The sequence below is a fragment of the Gigantopelta aegis genome, chromosome 14 (genome assembly GCF_016097555.1).
Source record: "Gigantopelta aegis isolate Gae_Host chromosome 14, Gae_host_genome, whole genome shotgun sequence".
Taxonomy (NCBI): Eukaryota; Metazoa; Mollusca; class Gastropoda; order Neomphalida; family Peltospiridae; genus Gigantopelta; species Gigantopelta aegis.
This window is the reverse complement of record NC_054712.1, coordinates 58,950,916-58,971,115: the sequence shown is the minus strand read 5'-3', so window position 1 is coordinate 58,971,115 and position 20,200 is coordinate 58,950,916. Positions and strand designations below refer to the sequence as shown.

General features: G+C 37.9%; 1 protein-coding gene across 2 annotated transcripts in view; it reads right to left on the bottom strand.

Moving 5' to 3' along the window:
* Nucleotides 1–14,537: 14,537 nt before the first annotated feature.
* The window catches only part of LOC121388579 (1-phosphatidylinositol 4,5-bisphosphate phosphodiesterase gamma-1-like), a 125,517-nt gene continuing 119,854 nt past the window's right edge, over nt 14,538–20,200 (bottom strand). For both annotated transcript variants that reach the window (XM_041519970.1, XM_041519971.1), the window contains 2 exons: nt 17,699–17,883; nt 14,538–16,869 (listed from right to left, as the gene is read on the bottom strand). In XM_041519970.1, the coding sequence (XP_041375904.1) occupies nt 16,821–16,869; nt 17,699–17,883 (234 nt within the window). In that variant the 3' untranslated portion in view covers nt 14,538–16,820. The remainder of the gene's footprint in view (nt 16,870–17,698; nt 17,884–20,200) is intronic.

Below are 20,200 nucleotides of genomic sequence, written 5' to 3'. Positions count from 1 at the left end.
TGACATCCAGTAGCTGATACTTAATTAATCTTTGTCAAATGTCTGACATTCAGTAGCTGATAATCTTTGTCAAATGTCTGACATCCAGTAGCTGATAATTAATTAATCTTTGTCAAATGTCCAACATCCAATAGCTGATAATTAATTAATCTTTGTCAAATGTCTGACATCCAGTAGCTGATAATTAATTAATCTTTGTCAAATGTCTGACATCCAGTAGCTGATAATCTTTATTAAATGTCTGACATCCAATAGCTGATAATTAATTAATCTTTGTCAAATGTCTGACATCCAGTAGCTGATAATTAATTAATCTTTGTCAGATGTCTGACATCCAATAGCTGATAATTAATTAATCTTTGTCAAATGTCTGACATCCAGTAGCTGATAATTAATTAATCTTTGTCAAATGTCTGACATCCAGTAGCTGATAATTAATTAATCTTTGTCAAATGTCTGACATCATAGCTGATAATCAAAATAGCTGATAATTAATTAATCTTTGTCAAATGTCTGACATCCAGTAGCTGATAATTATTAAATGTAATCTTTGTCAAATGTCTGACATCCAGTAGCTGATAATTAATTAATCTTTGTCAAATGTCTGACATTCAGTAGCTGATAATCTTTGTCAAATGTCTGACATCCAGTAGCTGATAATTAATTAATCTTTGTCAAATGTCCAACATCCAATAGCTGATAATTAATTAATCTTTGTCAAATGTCTGACATCCAGTAGCTGATAATTAATTAATCTTTGTCAAATGTCTGACATCCAGTAGCTGATAATCTTTATTAAATGTCTGACATCCAATAGCTGATAATTAATTAATCTTTGTCAAATGTCTGACATCCAGTAGCTGATAATTAATTAATCTTTGTCAGATGTCTGACATCCAATAGCTGATAATTAATTAATCTTTGTCAAATGTCTGACATCCAGTAGCTGATAATTAATTAATCTTTGTCAAATGTCCAACATCCAATAGCTGATAATTAATTAATCTTTGTCAAATGTTTGATATCCAGTAGCTGATAATTAATTAATCTTTGTCAAATGTCTGACATCCAGTAGCTGATAATCTTTATTAAATGTCTGACATCCAGTAGCTGATAATTAATTAATCTTTGTCAAATGTCTGACATCCAGTAGCTGATAATTAATTAATCTTTGTCAAATGTCTGACATCCAATAGCTGATAATTAATTAATCTTTGTCAAATGTCTGACATCCAGTAGCTGATAATTAATTAATCTTTGTCAAATGTCTGACATCCAGTAGCTGATAATTAATTAATCTTTGTCAAATGTCTGACATCCAGTAGCTGATAATCTTTGTCAAATGTCTGACATCCAGTAGCTGATAATTAATTAATCTTTGTCAAATGTCTGACATCCAGTAGCTGATAATTAATTAATCTTTGTCAAATGTCTGACATCCAGTAGCTGATAATCTTTGTTAAATGTCTGACATCCAGTAGCTGATAATTAATTAATCTTTGTCAAATGTCTGACATCCAGTAGCTGATAATTAATTAATCTTTGTCAAATGTCTGACATCCAGTAGCTGATAATTAATTAATCTTTGTCAAATGTCTGACATCCAGTAGCTGATAATCAGTAAATGTCTGATAATCTTTGTTAAATGTCTGACATCCTATTTAATCAGTGCTCTAGTGATTTCAAAATCATTTTTCAGTTTTCAAGTGTCATCTTTGTCAAATGTCTCTGAGGTTCATGTTTAATGTAACTGTTATCCAGTAGCTGATAATTAATTAATCTTTGTCAAGTCTGTGGGGCCTTAGTCTGTACTATCCAGTAGCTGATAATCTGTACTGTCCATTAAATGTCTGATCTGTGGGGCCTTAGTGTGTACTGTCCAGTCTGTGGAGCCTTAGTGTGTACTGATCTATTATGTACTATCCAGTCTGTGGGGACTTAGTATGTACTGTCTCTATGGGGCCTGAGTATGTACTGTCCAGTCTGTGGGGCCTTAGTGTGTAGTCTGTGGAGTCTGTCCAGTCTGTGTCTGTATGTACTATCAGTCTCAGTCTTTCAGTTTTCAAGTGTCATTGAAAATCTGGAGTGTGTACTGTATGTCCAGTGGGGGCCATCTGGAATTCTGGATTAAAACAAATTTGCAGGATATTCAGCTCTGCTAGGTTCATGTTTAATGTAACTGTTATTACAAACCAGACAGGTCACAGGATCAATTACCCTCTCTGAACTGCTTTTTTTCCTGTTCCAACCAGACCTTCATAAGTAGGTATAAAACCTTAGTGTGTACTGTCCAGTCTGTGGGGCCTTAGTATGTACTATCCAGTCTGTGGGGACTTAGTATGTACTGTCCAGTCTGTGGAGCCTTAGTGTGTACTGTCCAGTCTGTGGGGCCTTAGTATGTACTGTCCAGTCTGTGGGGCCTTAGTGTGTACTATTCAGTCTGTGGGGCCTTAGTATGTACTGTCCAGTCTATGGGGCCTGAGTATGTACTGTCCAGTCTGTGGGGCCTTAGTGTGCACTGTCCAGTCTATAGGGCCTTAGTGTGTACTATCCAGTCTGTGGGGCCTTAGTGTGTACTATCCAGTCTGTGGGGCCTTAGTGTGCACTGTCCAGTCTATAGGGCCTTAGTGTGTACTATCCAGTCTGTGGGGCCTTAGTGTGTACTATCCAGTCTGTGGGGCCTTAGTGTGCACTGTCCAGTCTATGGGGCCTGAGTATGTACTGTCCAGTCTGTGGGGTCTTAGTATGTACTGTCCAGTCTGTGGGGCCTTAGTATGTACTGTCCAGTCTGTGGGGCCTTAGTATGTACTGTCCAGTCTGTGGAGCCTTAGTATGTACTGTCCAGTCTGTGGGGCCTTAGTATGTACTGTCGACTCCAGTCTGTGGGGCCTTAGTATGTACTGTCGACTCCAGTCTGTGGGGCCTTAGTATGTACTGTCGACTCCAGTCTGTGGGGCCTTAGTATGTACTGTCGACTCCAGTCTGTGGGGCCTTAGTATGTACTGTCCAGTCTATGGGGCCTGAGTATGTACTGTCCAGTCTATGGGGCCTGAGTATGTACTGTCCAGTCTGTGGGGCCTTAGTATGTACTGTCCAGTCTATGGGGCCTGAGTATGTACTGTCCAGTCTATGGGGCCTGAGTATGTACTGTCCAGTCTGTGGGGCCTTAGTGTGTACTGTCCAGTCTGTGGGGCCTTAGTGTGTACTGTCCAGTCTGTGGAGTCTTAGTGTGTACTGTCCAGTCTGTGGGGCCTTAGTATGTACTGTTCAGTCTATGGGGCCTTAGTATGTACTGTCGACTCCAGTCTGTGGGGCCTTAGTGTGTACTGTTCAGTCTGTGGGGCCTTAGTGTGTACTGTCCAGTCTATGGGGCCTTAGTATGTACTGTCGACTCCAGTCTGTGGGGCCTTAGTGTGTACTGTTCAGTCTATGGGGCCTTAGTGTGTACTGTTCAGTCTATGGGGCCTGAGTATGTACTGTCCAGTCTGTGGAGTCTTAGTGTGTACTGTCCAGTCTGTGGGGCCTTAGTATGTACTGTTCAGTCTATGGGGCCTTAGTATGTACTGTCGACTCCAGTCTGTGGGGCCTTAGTGTGTACTGTTCAGTCTGTGGGGCCTTAGTGTGTACTGTCCAGTCTATGGGGCCTTAGTATGTACTGTCGACTCCAGTCTGTGGGGCCTTAGTGTGTACTGTTCAGTCTATGGGGCCTGAGTATGTACTGTCCAGTCTATGGGGCCTTAGTATGTACTGTCGACTCCAGTCTGTGGGGCCTTAGTGTGTACTGTCCAGTCTATGGGGCCTGAGTATGTACTGTCCAGTCTATGGGGCCTTAGTATAAACTGTCCAGTCTGTGGGGCCTTAGTGTGTACTGTTCAGTCTGTGGGGCCTTAGTATGTACTGTCCTATCTATGGAGCCTTAGTGTGTACTGTCCTATCTATGGAGCCTTAGTATGTACTGTCCAGTCTGTGGGGCCTTAGTGTGTACTATCCAGTCTGTGGGGCTTAGTGTGTACTGTCCAGTCTGTGGGGCCTTAGTGTGTACTGTCCAGTCTATGGAGCCTTAGTATGTACTGTTCTGTCTATGGAGCCTTAGTATGTACTATCGACTCCAGTCTATGGGGCCTTAGTATGTACTATCCAGTCTGTGGGGCCTTAGTATGTACTGTCCAGTCTGTGGGGCCTTAGTATGTACTGTCCAGTCTGTGGGGCCTTAGTATGTACTGTCCTATCTATGGAGCCTTAGTATGTACTGTCCAGTCTATGTGGAAAGGTTGTTTTGTTTAATGACACCACTAGAGCACATTGATTTATCACTGGCTATTGGATGTCAAACATTTGGTAATTCTGATATACACTCTTGGAGAGGAAACTCACTACATTTTTCCATTAGTAGCAAGGGATTTGGTACATCAAAGGCTGTAGTATGTGCTATCCTGTCTATGGGATGGTGCATATAAAAGATCCCTTGCTGCTAATCGAAAAGAGTAGCCCATGAAGAAGCGACAGCAGATTTCCTCTCTCAATATCTGTGTGGTCCTTCACCAAATAACCGTAACTGAAATGTATTGAGTGTGTTGTTAAAACAGTTCCAAAATGCAGCCGATCCAATCAGACATTGTTGAGTGTGCTGTGCAATTACCCCCCCACCTGGGGGGATTAATTGTAACCTGCTAGACCGCCCAATGCCACTCACCCGAATAAGAAGACTAGGATGGAAGAGGTTCTGGCCTCGGCTGTCTCAGCTTCTGCACCCACGGAAGAGGACGAGCTGAACGAACTGGACACAGCCATCTGTAACACGCCGTTCAACTGACCACCTGCACCTGACCACTCTTCAGCGTTTCTGGATGTGTCGCTGATTAAACCGGCGACTCCCGTAGAGACCCAGGCCCGGAAGACGGCTGTGGTTAAGAGGAAGGCGACCACTCCCCCGAGTGCCATTCCAGCCAAGCCAAGTCGCCCCTCTCAACCGCCGAAGCCGGAGAAACAACCAGTGGAGCAGTGGTCACTGCAGGCCGGCCGACTCCAACAGCGTTTTCAACAACTGGTAAAAACTAACCTCGAGGACGTACGCCAGCTCATCTGCACACCGAAACAAAGTGCCTACCAACCTCTGCCAGACAACCGTGATGAAGGGGAATTCGCCGTACATCGACTCAAGATGCAGGAGGGACACAACGCAGTTTGCGTTACCATCCGCCGGGACGGAAGATATAACCAAGGACTGCTACTATCGGAGATGGACAACCCGACATTACATCGCGTACTGAAAACCGTCGCGGGGACACACTACCGAGCCATCACCAAGGCCTTAGCAGCCTCCGCCTACCGGCAGTTCCTCCCACATCTTGAGACCACCGAGTACATCGGATCACCCTAGATGCCAACCTTTGCTAGTTGGACTTTAAACGTTTTCGATCGAGTTCAAAATTCTTATGTTTATTTTTTTATAAATAGTCCGACGCATTTTACTTTGGCGCCCGATCAATTGCTCAAAATCACCCTAAAAACTTTTCGGCTGAGCAGTCTTAACCATTTTGGGTCTAATTTTAGAGTCCAGACATGTTTTTGGATGCAGTTACTCTTTGTAGACTTAGGTTCTTGACAGGCTTTACCGAGGAATCGAAACTTAGCCAATCAGAGCACGGCTCCCACTCGGTGTTACTTGAGGTCTGCGAAGTGTCTGCTATTCGGTCCGCGCTCGCGTTTCACCTTACTACATGGCTTTTTTCCAAATTCTGCCCACTTCAAACTCAATCTCCCCCCCGAGTTGGTCACTGGCGAAGTCAGAGGCTAAATCCGTAGTGGGCGTGCCTGAACCTTCGTGGATAGGGGCACGTTAATAGAGTTGCCTGTTGCCCGTTGTTAAAACATTTCCTTCCAAACAGCTGTAGTAAAAAATTAGCTGTATTACAAAGAAAACAAAATAAGTCTCAAAATTAATGAACGACTTTATCACACAAGGACAGTTTCTAATGCACAGACATCACGCTTACATACAGGAGATAACAGGGAGGTAAAATATAATGTACATTTGACAGGTTGATTTTATACACAAGTTATGTAGTCACACCTTCCAAGATTAGCAACTTTGTGGTAAAATACTGGTAATAAAATGACTACCTCTCATTTCAATAATGATCACAAAATACTGATGATAATATGACACACACAGACACATGCATTAATGCATGAAAATACAAGCACACACATGCATGCACATACACATAGATATAAAAAGAGTTCATTTCTAAAATGCTATATATCCATTTATGTAATTTTGAGAAAACAAAGTGTTTTTGCTGCAATGTGATATAGCTTATATCATACGGACATTCTGTTCAGTGGGTATACAGGTCACATTTTGAAGGTAAATTTATTATCATATCGCTGAGTTGTACCAATATCATTATACCTTCACTACCAAGTCCAACATATGGAAATTGGCATATATCGCATTTTGGAAATGAAATCTTCATTTTATTGCAGCTTTAACAAAGGAGTCATTTCCATGGTTACAAAATGGTTATCATGGCATTTTATTTAACAAGTACGTGATGTTTCATCATGAATAAGTAGTATACTGAAGGACACAAGAAATACAAATATTAATTTAGTTTTATTCAATGCATTTAGTTTAAACCCCTTTAGTTTCTGTCATTAAAATTATCAATGTCCATTTAGTTTGAACCCCTTTAGTTTCTGTGTCATTCAAATTATCAATGTCCATTTAGTTTGAACCCCTTTAGTTTCTGTGTCATTCAAATTATCAATGTCCATTTAGTTTGAACCCCTTTAGTTTCTGTGTCATTCAAATTATCAATGTCCATTTAGTTTGAACCCCTTTAGTTTCTGTGTCATTCAAATTATCAATGTCCATTTAGTTTGAACCCCTTTAGTTTCTGTGTCATTCAAATTATCAATGTCGAGAGAACATTTTATGCCTTTTTTGACAATCTAATGAATTAATTGTATCCTGAAAACCCCCAAATAAATTAAAATATTTACTTTTCTTTAGTTGTTCAGAAATGATCGCTTTAAAGAGACTGTCCTGAATTCCTAGCCATCGGAATATTATTACCAAATAAAGTTTGTATGTCCGAAATTAATGTAGACAAAACTCCATATTAAGTGACTACAAACATTTACCAGAGCTACCTCTCGGTATGTAGAACATTTTGCCAAATTTATCCGTTAAAACTCTAAAAATTGCAGAAACCCACCATTATTTTCAAGAAAATATCAATCATTACATGAAATTCTGTCGCCAAATTCAAATAAAATTTGCCAGTTGTGTTTAAAATTCGTAAGTGGTGAATTTGGTGAGTGCCAGAGTTAGCCCGGATTTATGGATGACCAGAAATGCTTTGAATACAGAGGTATTCATATTCTAAGAAAATGCAAGTACAGTGAAAACTCTCTAAACCGGACACCCTCTTGACCCAGTAAAAATGTTTGATGTTAAGAGATATCTGGTTTAGAGAGGTTAAATTCTATAATGGTTTTCAAAAAGGAACCTTGAAAAGTTTCTGGTTTTGAGGCCATTCCATTTTACCAAGGGGTCACTGTATAATCTAATTTTAATAACTATTATTAAGGAAATCTGTAAATGCTGGTTACCAACTGAGAAAAATCTCTTCAATGTCTTTTAATGTGAAGTTGCATGATGTACAAATCGTAACCATGGATCGATGGCTGTGAGGTATACCTTTAATATGTAAAACAGGAACATGGTATATTTCAGTACAAAAGATCAGTTCAGTTTATAAAACAGGAACAATAAGAACACAGTATTCTATGTTACAAAAGTTATGTTCAGTATATAAAACAGATACACATGTAAATATGGTTGAATATGCAACATCAGACTCTTTTAATATGGAACATGATGTATCTCAATCCAAAGGTTACACATATGTTCAGTTCTATAAACATGTTATCAGAAAAATGGTGATAAAGTTAATATTGAACTGTTCAATACACAAGATCAATTTAACACATCAACATGGTTGCCTTTAAATTTAACACCATTTGTTATCAGTTAAACACAATGGTAAAATGCTGAATGTTATCCATTAATACAAACAGTATTACATTTAACAGTAATATAGTATTGTTACATATTCAGTTTAACAAAACTTTCAAATGATATTTTTTGAACACCATTTCTATCAAAATTTAACACAATAGTAAAATGCTAAATGTTATCCAGTAATACAAATGGCATTACATTTAGCAGCAACATGGTTTGGTTACAGGTTCAATTAAAAAAAAAATTAACACCATTATTATCAAAGGTTAATACAAATGGTACCATGTTATACAGATGGTGATAAATGGTAACACAGGTTCAGTTTAACAACACATTAATATGGTATCCTTTAAATTTAACACCATTTTTATCAAAGTTTAACACAAATGGTATGTTTTTAGTAATACAAATGGTGTTAAATTTAACAGCAATATGGTAAATTTTCAAACACAGATTCAGAATAACAAAACATAACAAAGTATCCTTCAAATTCAAAACACATGTAGGTATCAAAGTTTAATACAATTGTAAATAGTTATCCAAGTGTATTCTAGATCAATACAAATTCAAAACACATGTAGGTATCAAAGTTTAATACAATTGTAAATAGTTATCGAAGTGTTATCTAGATCAATACAAATTAACAACATGTTATTCATTAACACAAAGGGTGTTAAATTTAATTAGGAGATAACCATATGAAGTTATTAGATTTGCGGGTGTTATTGTCTATTTGATACCGCAAATGTCATTTTTGACTAAAGGTGTTATTCTGAAGTAAAAAATTAAAATTTTGCGGGCATCAAATAGGCAATAACACCCACAAATCTAAAAACTCAATATGGTTATGTCTATTGTAAATGGAATTGTTTTTCAACGGAACTAACTGTATTTTGGTATTTCTTGAGAAAAAAAAAAGACCTGTCTACAATCTAACTGTAGACCCTTGAATCGTCAACTTTGCCTGTTCTAGTTGCTAATTACGTCACTTTCTAATGATGTCATTAGCTTTCTGGGTGTTATTTTCATTTGATCTCAGAAAAAGGATGTAAATAACCAATGACTACAGAACACACCATCAGTTTACAATATTAATATGATACTGTCAATACAAGGTTAATAAAACAATGAAATATCCTTCAAATGTACAGGGTACATCAGAAATGTAACAGCAATTGACTGGACAATGTGCTGGGGTGCCATTAAGTATATCAACACAAATGGTGTGCTAAATGTACAAAGCAAGATTATAATTTCCATCAAAATATGTTACCTTTATAAACAAGTATGGCATTATTATTATTATATACATTGTACATAAATCTTTAAGTCAGGTCTTCGTAAACAAACTTCCATTCATAAAACTATTTCTACAAACTTCTCTTCATACAAATATTTCTACAAACTTCTCTTCATAAAAATATTTCTACAAACTTCCCATACAAATATTTCTACAAACTTCTCTTCATACAAATATTTCTACAAACTTCTCTTCATAAAAAGATTTCTACAAAGTTCTCTTCATACAAATATTTCTACAAAGTTCTCTTCATACAAATATTTCTACAAACTTCCCATACAAATATTTCTACAAAGTTCTCTTCATACAAATATTTCTACAAACTTCTCTTCATACAACTATTTCTACAAACTTCTCTTCATAAAAAGAGTTCTACAAAGTTCTCTTCATACAAATATTTCTACAAACCTCTCTTCATAAAAAGAGTTCTACAAAGTTCTCTTCATACAAATATTTCTACAAACTTCTCTTCATAAATATAGTTCTACACCAGTAGGCCGTGTTAAAGTCCTCAGGATGAAACATCAAGATTCATAACCCAGACAATCAATTTGTTTCCTTAACTGAGCCCCATGACCCTGTACAGTTATGTACTTTTAAACTTTCTAAAGGTTTCTTTCAGCACTGGACCCTGTGAATGAATGTTTCCTTAATTGGGCCCCCGAATTGACCTTGGCTCTGGTTTAAGCCCCAACTTCTCAGTTTAAACAGTGTACTACACAGCTGTACAATGTACCTTCTAAAGATTTCTTTCAGCCCTGGACCAAGTGAATTAATCTGTTTCACTGTTTCCTTAATTGGGCCCCAGAATTGGCCTGGACTCTTATTTTAAGCCCAACTGCTCAGTTTAAACAGTGTACTACACTGGTGTACAGTGTACTTTCTAGAGATTTCATTCTAATTTTGTGAAGACCTCGAAAGGTTTCTGAAGGAAATGTATGTTGTAAACACCCACAGCAAGATGTGACTGTGTGAAAATATGATTGTCTTACATTATTGCTAGCATATTAAAACAAAATCTAGTTTATCAAACAAAATATTATAATGTCTATGTGTTTACCATGAAGCTCAATTTTACATACTGTTGCACATTCTCATGGCAACAACAAACAAAATATTATAATGTCTATGTGTTTACCATGAAGCTCAATTTTACATACTGTTGCACATTCTCATGGCAACAACAAACAAAATATTATAATGTCTATGTGTTTACCATGAAGCTCAATTTTACATACTGTTGCACATTCTCATGGCAACAACAAACAAAATATTATAATGTCTATGTGTTTACCATGAAGCTCAATTTTACATACTGTTGCACATTCTCATGGCAACAAAAAACAAAAAAACCCACCAACATTTTTATCAGCAATAATAATAATAACATATTTATTTACAGAAACATTCAATATCATTAATCAATAAGTTCATGTCAAGTCTTGAGTTAACCAGCCATTTAAGAAGGTATAAAAGTGCCACTTTAAAGAAATTTGACTGCTTAATACATTTATTTAATATTAATTTAATTTATTTCCATGCTTGTGGCTTGTAAAAACTGACATGGATTAAATTCATTAATCTACTCGCAGATAATATATGGAAGAAAAGGATATAGCTAAAAGTTATAATATTAATACGATTGGCTTTTGCTAAATTTCAAAGTGACACAGAGTAAGTGGAGACATTTCAAACTCCGATCATTTCCATTTGGCTATGAGATCTACCATTGGGTCTTGCCAGCTACCAACAGTACAAAGAAACCAAATGCCGAGGATTGTAAGATTTGATCAGCTACACCACATACATGTATAGGACAAAACAACGATGTTTAACTGAGCAAAAAGATGACGCTCCATGAAAGACATTACCTGAAATAAGCAACAGATAAACAAACAAAAAATGTTAAAAAGTTTATGGTCACCAAAAATTATGAAATAGAGATGTTCCTCAATCTACCATGATATAAAAACTAAAACTGAGAACAAACCAACAAGGATAATGTTAACATGGTACAAAATATTTGGAATACTTTGCAGGGTCTTAAGCATAGGTTTTTAAAGTCACAAACCAGTGGCCCATTATTGGTACACCAAAGGCAGTGGTATTTCTAAGAAAAAAACACAAACATGTCATGTCATTTCATTTCAAGTTATTTTCGTGCTTATATCCAATTAAGGTTCAATCACACTGTCCTGGGCACACACCTCAGCTATCTGGGATGTCTGTCTAGGACAGTGGCTTAGTTGTTAGAGAGAGAGAAGAGGCTGTAGTGATCTTACACCTACCCATTGAGTTGTTAAAACTCGCTCTCGGTGGGAGGCAGTACCGGACTGCGAACCCAGTACCTACCAGCCTCATGTCCGATGGTTTAACCATGACACCACCAGGGGCCATAACTGATACATAAAAAAGAGTGGTATGTACCGTCTTGTTTATGGGAAATATATAAAAGACCTTGTTCTATTTAATGTGAGTAGCCTACTTGGCAACAGCAGGTTTCCTTTCTCATATTCTAGTCTAAATGTCACAAATAATCGGTTTTTAAAATGTGCTGAGGTGTCATTAAATTCCCTTTTTAAAATTTTAAAACCTCTGCAACTGGTGGTTATATTGATACAGGCTCCACAAATAATTTAACACTTCCACTTCTATAACCTCTGCAACTGGTGGTTTTATTGATACAGGCTCCACAAACAGTTTAACACTTTCACTTCTATAACCTCTGCAACTGGTGGTTTTACTGATACAGGCTCCACAAATAATTTAACACTTCCACTTCTATAACCTCTGCAACCTGTGGTTTTACTGATACAGGCTCCACAAATAATTTAACACTTTCACTTCTAAGACATCTGCATAAGGTAGTCCTCCAAACAATTTAATACTTTCAATGGTAAGACCTTTACATCAGGTGGTTTTAATAACTTTTATTGATACAGGCTCTGCTAACAATTCAACACTTTCACTTCTAAAACATGGGGATGTAGTGTGTATATATGTGTGTATGCACTTGCATGTGTGCATGTGTGTGTGTGAATAGGTGTGTGTGTTTGTGTTTATATGCATGATGACCCTATCTTTTAAGAGGCAGTTACCACAATAAGAGAAGAGGCAATGACATACCATCTGTCTTTCAAAGAAGTGGCATAGAGAAGAGGCAGCGACATACCACCATAATGTGTTGGATAGAAGTGGCATAGAGAAGAGGCAGTGACATACCACCATAATGTGTTGGATAAAAGTGGCATAAAGAAGAGGCAGCGACATACCACCATAATGTCTTTGATAAAAGTGGCATAGAGAAGAGGCAGTGACATACCACCATAATGTGTTGGATATAAGTGGCATAGAGAAGAGGCAGCGACATACCACCATAATGTGTTGGATGAAAGTGGCATAAAGAAAAGGCAGCGACATACCACCATAATGTGTTGGATAGAAGTGGCATAGAGAAGAGGCAGAGACATACCACCATAATGTCTTTGATAAAAGTGGCATAGAGAAGAGGCAGCGACATACCACCATAATGTGTTGGATAGAAGTGGCATAGAGAAGAGGCAGTGACATACCACCATAATGTGTTGGATAGAAGTGGCATAAAGAAGAGGCAGCGACATACCACCATAATGTCTTTGATAAAAGTGGCATAGAGAAGAGGCAGTGACATACCACCATAATGTGTTGGATAAAAGTGGCATAGAGAAGAGGCAGTGACATACCACCATAATGTGTTGGATAAAAGTGGCATAGAGAAGAGGCAGCGACATACCACCATAATGTGTTTGATAGAAGTGGCATAAAGAAGAGGCAGTGACATACCACCATAATGTCTTTGATAGAAGTGGCATAAAGAAAAGGCAGCGACATACCACCATAATGTGTTTGATAAAAGTGGCATAAAGAAAAGGCAGCGACATACCACCATAATGTGTTTGATAAAAGTGGCATAAAGAAGAGGCAGTGACATACCACCATGTCTTTCATAGAAGTGGCATAAAGAAAAGGCAGTGATATAGACTGTATCTTTGATAGAAGTGGCATAGAGAAGAGGCAGGGACATACCAAAATACTGTCTTTGATAGAAGTGGCATAGAGAAGAGGCAGCAGTATACCATGATACTGTCTTTTATAGAAGTGGAATAGAGAAGAGGCAGGGACATACCACCATACTGTCTTTTATAGAAGTGACATAGAGAAGAGGCAACGGCATACCATGATACTGTCTTTTATAGAAGTGGCATAGAGAAGAGGCAGGGACATACCACGATACTGTCTTTTATAGAAGTGACATAGAGAAGAGGCAGGGACACACCACAGTGACTATAATAGCTTTAATTGACACAGGGACAAAAACAATGTGACGTACATTGTGGTTAATAATATATAACCAGATCTGGTTATGTCCACTTGTTAGGTACAGATTTTCAGTGTTTTTGCAGCACAGGTGTATTTAACGAACACAACATCAAAATATACCTGCGCTGCATCAACTTTGAACACATGTCCAGTATCTTTCAGTAGTTCACTATTTTGCATTTAAATTGTTATTAATGTGGTTAATTTTGGTGGACGTTGATGTAACATGACGCATGGAAAACTATATAACTCGAGTAAACAAACTGAATTTTTCAGAGTATTTTAAATATTAAAATACATTAGTCTGAAAACTATGACTTTGAACATGAGCCGTTCTGTTAGTTAGCTTGCAAGTAATCAATCTGACAGACCGCTTGTTCAAACAGACAGGCAGAAAGGCTGTGACGTACAATGATACAATGCAGGGCTCGACTTTATCGATGGTTGTTTTTTGCTACTGGATAAAGATTATTGTCACTAGTTGAAAAGATTATTGTTGGTTTTTATAATTCTCACAGAAGTTACTGGTTTATAATTGCCATAGGCAGCCGCTCAAAATTGCTGTACAGGTAAAATGTTTACCTACGGCAAAAACATTTCAAAATTGCTGTACAGGTAAAATGTTTACCTACGGCAAAAACATTTCAAAATTGCTGTAGGTAGCAAATTGTTATGTTTGAGCCCTGTAATGCAAATTAAATGAATGGCTACAATGAAAAACAAAAATACATTTTACAAATGTTCATTATACATATTGTTTAAACATATACACAGATATATATGACTTTCTAAAACTGGTTTATAACAATATCAGATGAAAAACAAAATAAAAGCATAACACATGACTATTATGATCAGATTTATCTTCTTAAAATTCCACACAAAATCATTTGATTACAATGTACACATGCTAAAAGAACATTATCCTGGTATGACAACATACGGTGACCAAAAACCAAATATACAAGCCAGGTTTCCAAATAGTTGGTGCTTTTACTTCCAATATGGAAGTCACATTCATAAGTCTGACATTTTTAGTGCAGACAGGGAATCACATTCATAAACCTGACATTTCTAGTGCAGACAGGGAATCACATTCATAAACCTGACAATTCTAGTGCAGACAGGGAATCACATTCATAAACCTGACATTTCTAGTGCAGACAGGGAATCACATTCATAAACCTGACAATTCTAGTGCAAACAGGGAATCACATTCATAAACCTGACATTTCTAGTGCAGACAGGGAATCACATTCATAAACCTGACATTTCTAGTGCAGACAGGGAATCACATTCATAAACCTGACAATTCTAGTGCAGACAGGGAATCACATTCATAAAGCTGACATTTCTAGTATAGACAGGGAATCACATTCATAAACCTGACAATTCTAGTGCAGACAGGGAATCACATTCATAAAGCTGACATTACTAGTGCAGACAGGGAATCACATTCATAAAGCTGACATTACTAGTGCAAACAGGGAATCACATTCATAAACCTGACATTTCTAGTGCAAACAGGGAATCACATTCATAAACCTGACAATTCTAGTGCAGACAGGGAATCACATTCATAAAGCTGACATTACTAGTGCAAACAGGGAATCACATTCATAAACCCAATATGTTTGTGCAGAAAGAAAAACTGCATTCATAAATGCAATATGTTTGTTCAAACAGGGAAATCACATTTACAAACCCGATATTTTTAATTCAGAAAGGAAAATTGCATTCATACATGTAAACCCGATAATTTTAATACAGACATGGAAATCACATTCATAAACATGATATTTTTAGTGCAAACAGGGAAATCATATTAAGAAACCCAATACTTTTAATGCAAAAAGGGAAACCACATTGAGAATTAGACAATTCTCCTGCAGAGCAAACAATCATACTAATAAACCTGACCACAATGGTCTAGGAATTCTAAGTCAAATCATCTAAAACTCATGGAAGGGGCAAGTCATGTTCAAACTGAACAATATATTGTAACTCTAATTCAAATTACTCATAACAAAAATGGCTGCTGTCAAATAGAGAATTTTCAGCAGGAAGACCACAATTCAAGATGGCCAACAGTATAGCCACAAGCAAAAGTGAAGCCATATTTTGACTTCTAAAATTTCAGATACCATTTTAATACACACAATTACTGTGTTTGGTAAATAACGGTTCACTGGATTTATATGCCTTCTGCATTTTGGCTCTATATGAGAGACACCTGCGTGCAAGACCATGTTCTGTGCATCATTTTAACACACACAATTACTGTGTTTGGTAAATAACGGTTCACTGGATTTATCTGTATTCTGGCTCTATATGAGACACACCTGCGTGCAAAGACCATGTTCTGTGCATCATTTTAACACACACAATTACTGTGTTTGGTAAATAATGGTTCACTGGATTGCCTTCTGTATTCTGGCTCTATATGAGAGACACCTGCGTGCAAAGACCATGTTCTGTGCATCATTTTGGCAGACCTCATAGACTTTGGATATGATAAGGAAATTGGAGACGATTATACAGAGGCCTTCAGTGAAGAATGGTGAAATCCTAGACTTGCATAAAGGATCATTGTCTTTTCCTCAATCCATGTGACTCATACATACAAATATATTGACTTGTAGCGACATATATCTGTATAATTATCTCTTTCCTCTCCAGCCCTTCCACACTTCTGTCTGTCTCTATCTCTTTCTGTCTGTCCATGTCTCTCTCACCCCCATCTCTCTCTCTCTCTCTCTCTCTCTCTCTCACACACACACTCTGTCTCTCACTTTCTCTCTCTCACACTCTCTATCACACACTCTCTCTCTCTGACTTACATTCTCTCTCTCTCTTTCTCTCACTTTCTCCCTCTCTCTCCCTCTCTGTCTGTCTGTCTCTCAACTCAATATATCTTGGTCTTGCAGCCTCGAAGACTGCACAAATAATACATTCAATATTACCATCTTGTTAATGACCTGGATAACTGTGTTGTAAAACAAACAAAGATTCTGTCCAGTATGGCAGTATCCACACAGTGTATTAAGACTGACATACGACACCTTCAGAAATGTCCAGTATTCCACAATATCACAGGCAGGTTCCTCCATTTTCAAAGTGCACCACAGTTCAGTTGTTTGACTGTCGGCGGTATACAATTTGTTGTCGAGGTACATTTCTAGAAAAAAAAATTGGAATAAACAAACATTCTGAGAATACTGCTAAAGCAATACATGTCCCCTAATGGGCCCCAACACATTTTAGTATCTCCTAAATTCAAGGGCCATAACTTGCCATGAAAGTTAACTTGATCTGTAATGGTACATGATAATGCTGAAGAATATTTATCAAGGCACAATATTTCACGAGAATTGTTGTTCTGTTCGCATGCTGGTTATGCAACTTTAAAAACACATGGACAGCCAATCGGTTACGTGGTGAACAAATTACGTCCTAAAATTATAAGTACCATATGTCAGTACTCCATTGAAAAATCAGTGTGTTTTTTAAATACAGTTGAACCACCAATGTAGAACAGAACCATAGTTTGTGTTTGTGGATTAGGTAGGTCTAACTCATCGGTTACATGAATATAGTTCATGTAAACAAACAATTGGTTACCTAATTAAAAACTCACATGAACTGACTTACGGTTACCTAAGATTTCGAAACATTGTTCCCTGGATTTTGAGCTCAGTATCATGATGCATTGCAAAAACATTTTATTTTTTATCCGCTAAGTTCAAGGGCCATAATAAGTGTCAAAAATGGGTAAATTGTCATGAAGTTAAACTTAATCTGTAACAGTACATGATAAAGGTATATACAAAATTTCAGCTCAATATTTTAAGGCATTGTGAAAAAAACATTTGGAAAGCTATATGTGGGATGGATGGATGGTCAGATGGATGGACAGACGGATGGTCAGAGATGGTTGGACCAGTTGGAAACTAATAAAAAACCCAACCCAACCCACCCCAAAGAGTGAGATGTAAATGAAGTCTTACTTGCGACTGTTCCTCTCCTTGTGTTTGGCGAGCAGTTGCTCCTGAACCTCCTCCAGCTGGAGGCGCTGAATGTTGGCCGTCTCCCGGTCCCCACATTCCTCCAACTCATTGATCCGAGCCGACAGTGCATCAGACTCATCTCGCAGCTCTTGTATTGACGCATAAATGTCACTTTCCTCTCCCTCCTAAAAATACAATAACAACCTGTCATAAATATCACTCTCCTCTCCCTCCTAGAAATACAATAATAACCTGTCATAGATATCACTTTCTTGTCCCTCCTACAAACTTCGTCAAATAATGAGATATGGTCACTTTCATAAATATCACTTTCTTCTCTGTACTACAAACAATAATATTTCATAAGTATCAGACAGCTAAGCCTAAGATGGGGGTGGGGGTGGGGATAGAGGGTGAGGGACCAAATTATTGCATCGGGCAACAACAATGGAGACGTTCGTGTAAAATGGGCTGGCCTAAAAAAAATTCATCATATATTATCCATGTAAAATAACTAGTCATTTGCCTGAAACCCTACATAACTATCTGGTAGTAATGCAAACATGAATAAATGTTGTTCTCCAGATTCTGGCGCTTTCATTTAATTCTGGTGAAAATCGGCCTGCTTCTCCTACAAAAATGGGAGCCCGTACACTTATGGTGTGCAGCAAAGTGTGTATGATAACAAGATAACCGGTGTGTACGTGATAGGCCCATCTAAAGTAAGTCATGGTGACCTAGTTATGGTGTGCAGCAAAGTGTGTATGATAACAAGATAACCGGTGATAGGCCCATCTAAAGTAAGTCATGGTGACCTAGTTATGGTGTGAAGCAAAGTGTGTATGATAACAAGATAACCGGTGTGTACGTGATAGGCCCATCTAAAGTAAGTCATGGTGACCTAGTTATGGTGTGCAGCAAAGTGTGTATGATAACAAGATAACCGGTGTGTACGTGATAGGCCCATCTAAAGTAAGTCACAGTGACCTAGTTATGGTATGCAGCAAAGTGTGTATGATAACAAGATAACCGGTGATAGGCCCATCTAAAGTAAGTCATGGTGACCTAGTTATGGTGTGCAGCAAAGTGTGTATGATAACAAGATAACCGGTGTGTACGTGATAGGCCCATCTAAAGCAAGTCACAGTGACCTAGTTATGGTGTGCAACAAAGTGTGTATGATAACAAGATAACCGGTGTGTACGTGATAGGCCCATCTAAAGTAAGTCATGGTGACCTAGTTATGATATGCAGCAAAGTGTGTATGATAACAAGATAACCGGTGTGTACGTGATAGGCCCATCTAAAGTAAGTCACAGTGACCTAGTTATGGTGTGCAGCAAAGTGTGTATGATAACAAGATAACCGGTGTGTACGTGATAGGCCCATCTAAAGTAAGTCATGGTGACCTAGTTATGATATGCAGGAAAGTGTGTATGATAACAAGATAACCGGTGTGTACGTGATAGGCCCATCTAAAGTAAGTCATGGTGACCTAGTTATGATATGCAGCAAAGTGTGTATGATAACAAGATAACCGGTGTGTACGTGATAGGCCCATCTAAAGTAAGTCACAGTGACCTAGTTATGGTATGCAGCAAAGTGTGTATGATAACAAGATAACCGGTGTGTACGTGATAGGCCCATCTAAAGTAAGTCATGGTGACCTAGTTATGGTATGCAGCAAAGTGTGTATGATAACAAGATAACCGGTGTGTACGTGATAGGCCCATCTAAAGTAAGTCATGGTGACCTAGTTATGATATGCAGCAAAGTGTGTATGATAACAAGATAACCGGTGTGTACGTGATAGGCCCATCTAAAGTAAGTCACAGTGACCTAGTTATGGTATGCAGCAAAGTGTGTATGATAACAAGATAACCGGTGTGTACGTGATAGGCCCATCTAAAGTAAGTCATGGTGACCTAGTTATGGTATGCAGCAAAGTGTGTATGATAACAAGATAACCGGTGTGTACGTGATAGGCCCATCTAAAGTAAGTCATGGTGACCTAGTTATGATATGCAGCAAAGTGTGTATGATAACAAGATAACCGGTGTGTACGTGATAGGCCCATCTAAAGTAAGTCATGGTGACCTAGTTATGGTATGCAGCAAAGTGTGTATGATAACAAGATAACCGGTGTGTACGTGATAGGCCCATCTAAAGTAAGTCACAGTGACCTAGTTATGATATGCAGGAAAGTGTGTATGATAACAAGATAACCGGTGTGTACGTGATAGGCCCATCTGAAGTAAGTCATGGTGACCTAGTTATGATATGCAGCAAAGTGTGTATGATAACAAGATAACCGGTGTGTACGTGATAGGCCCATCTAAAGTAAGTCATGGTGACCTAGTTATGATATGCAGGAAAGTGTGTATGATAACAAGATAACCGGTGTGTACGTGATAGGCCCATCTAAAGTAAGTCATGGTGACCTAGTTATGATATGCAGCAAAGTGTGTATGATAACAAGATAACCGGTGTGTACGTGATAGG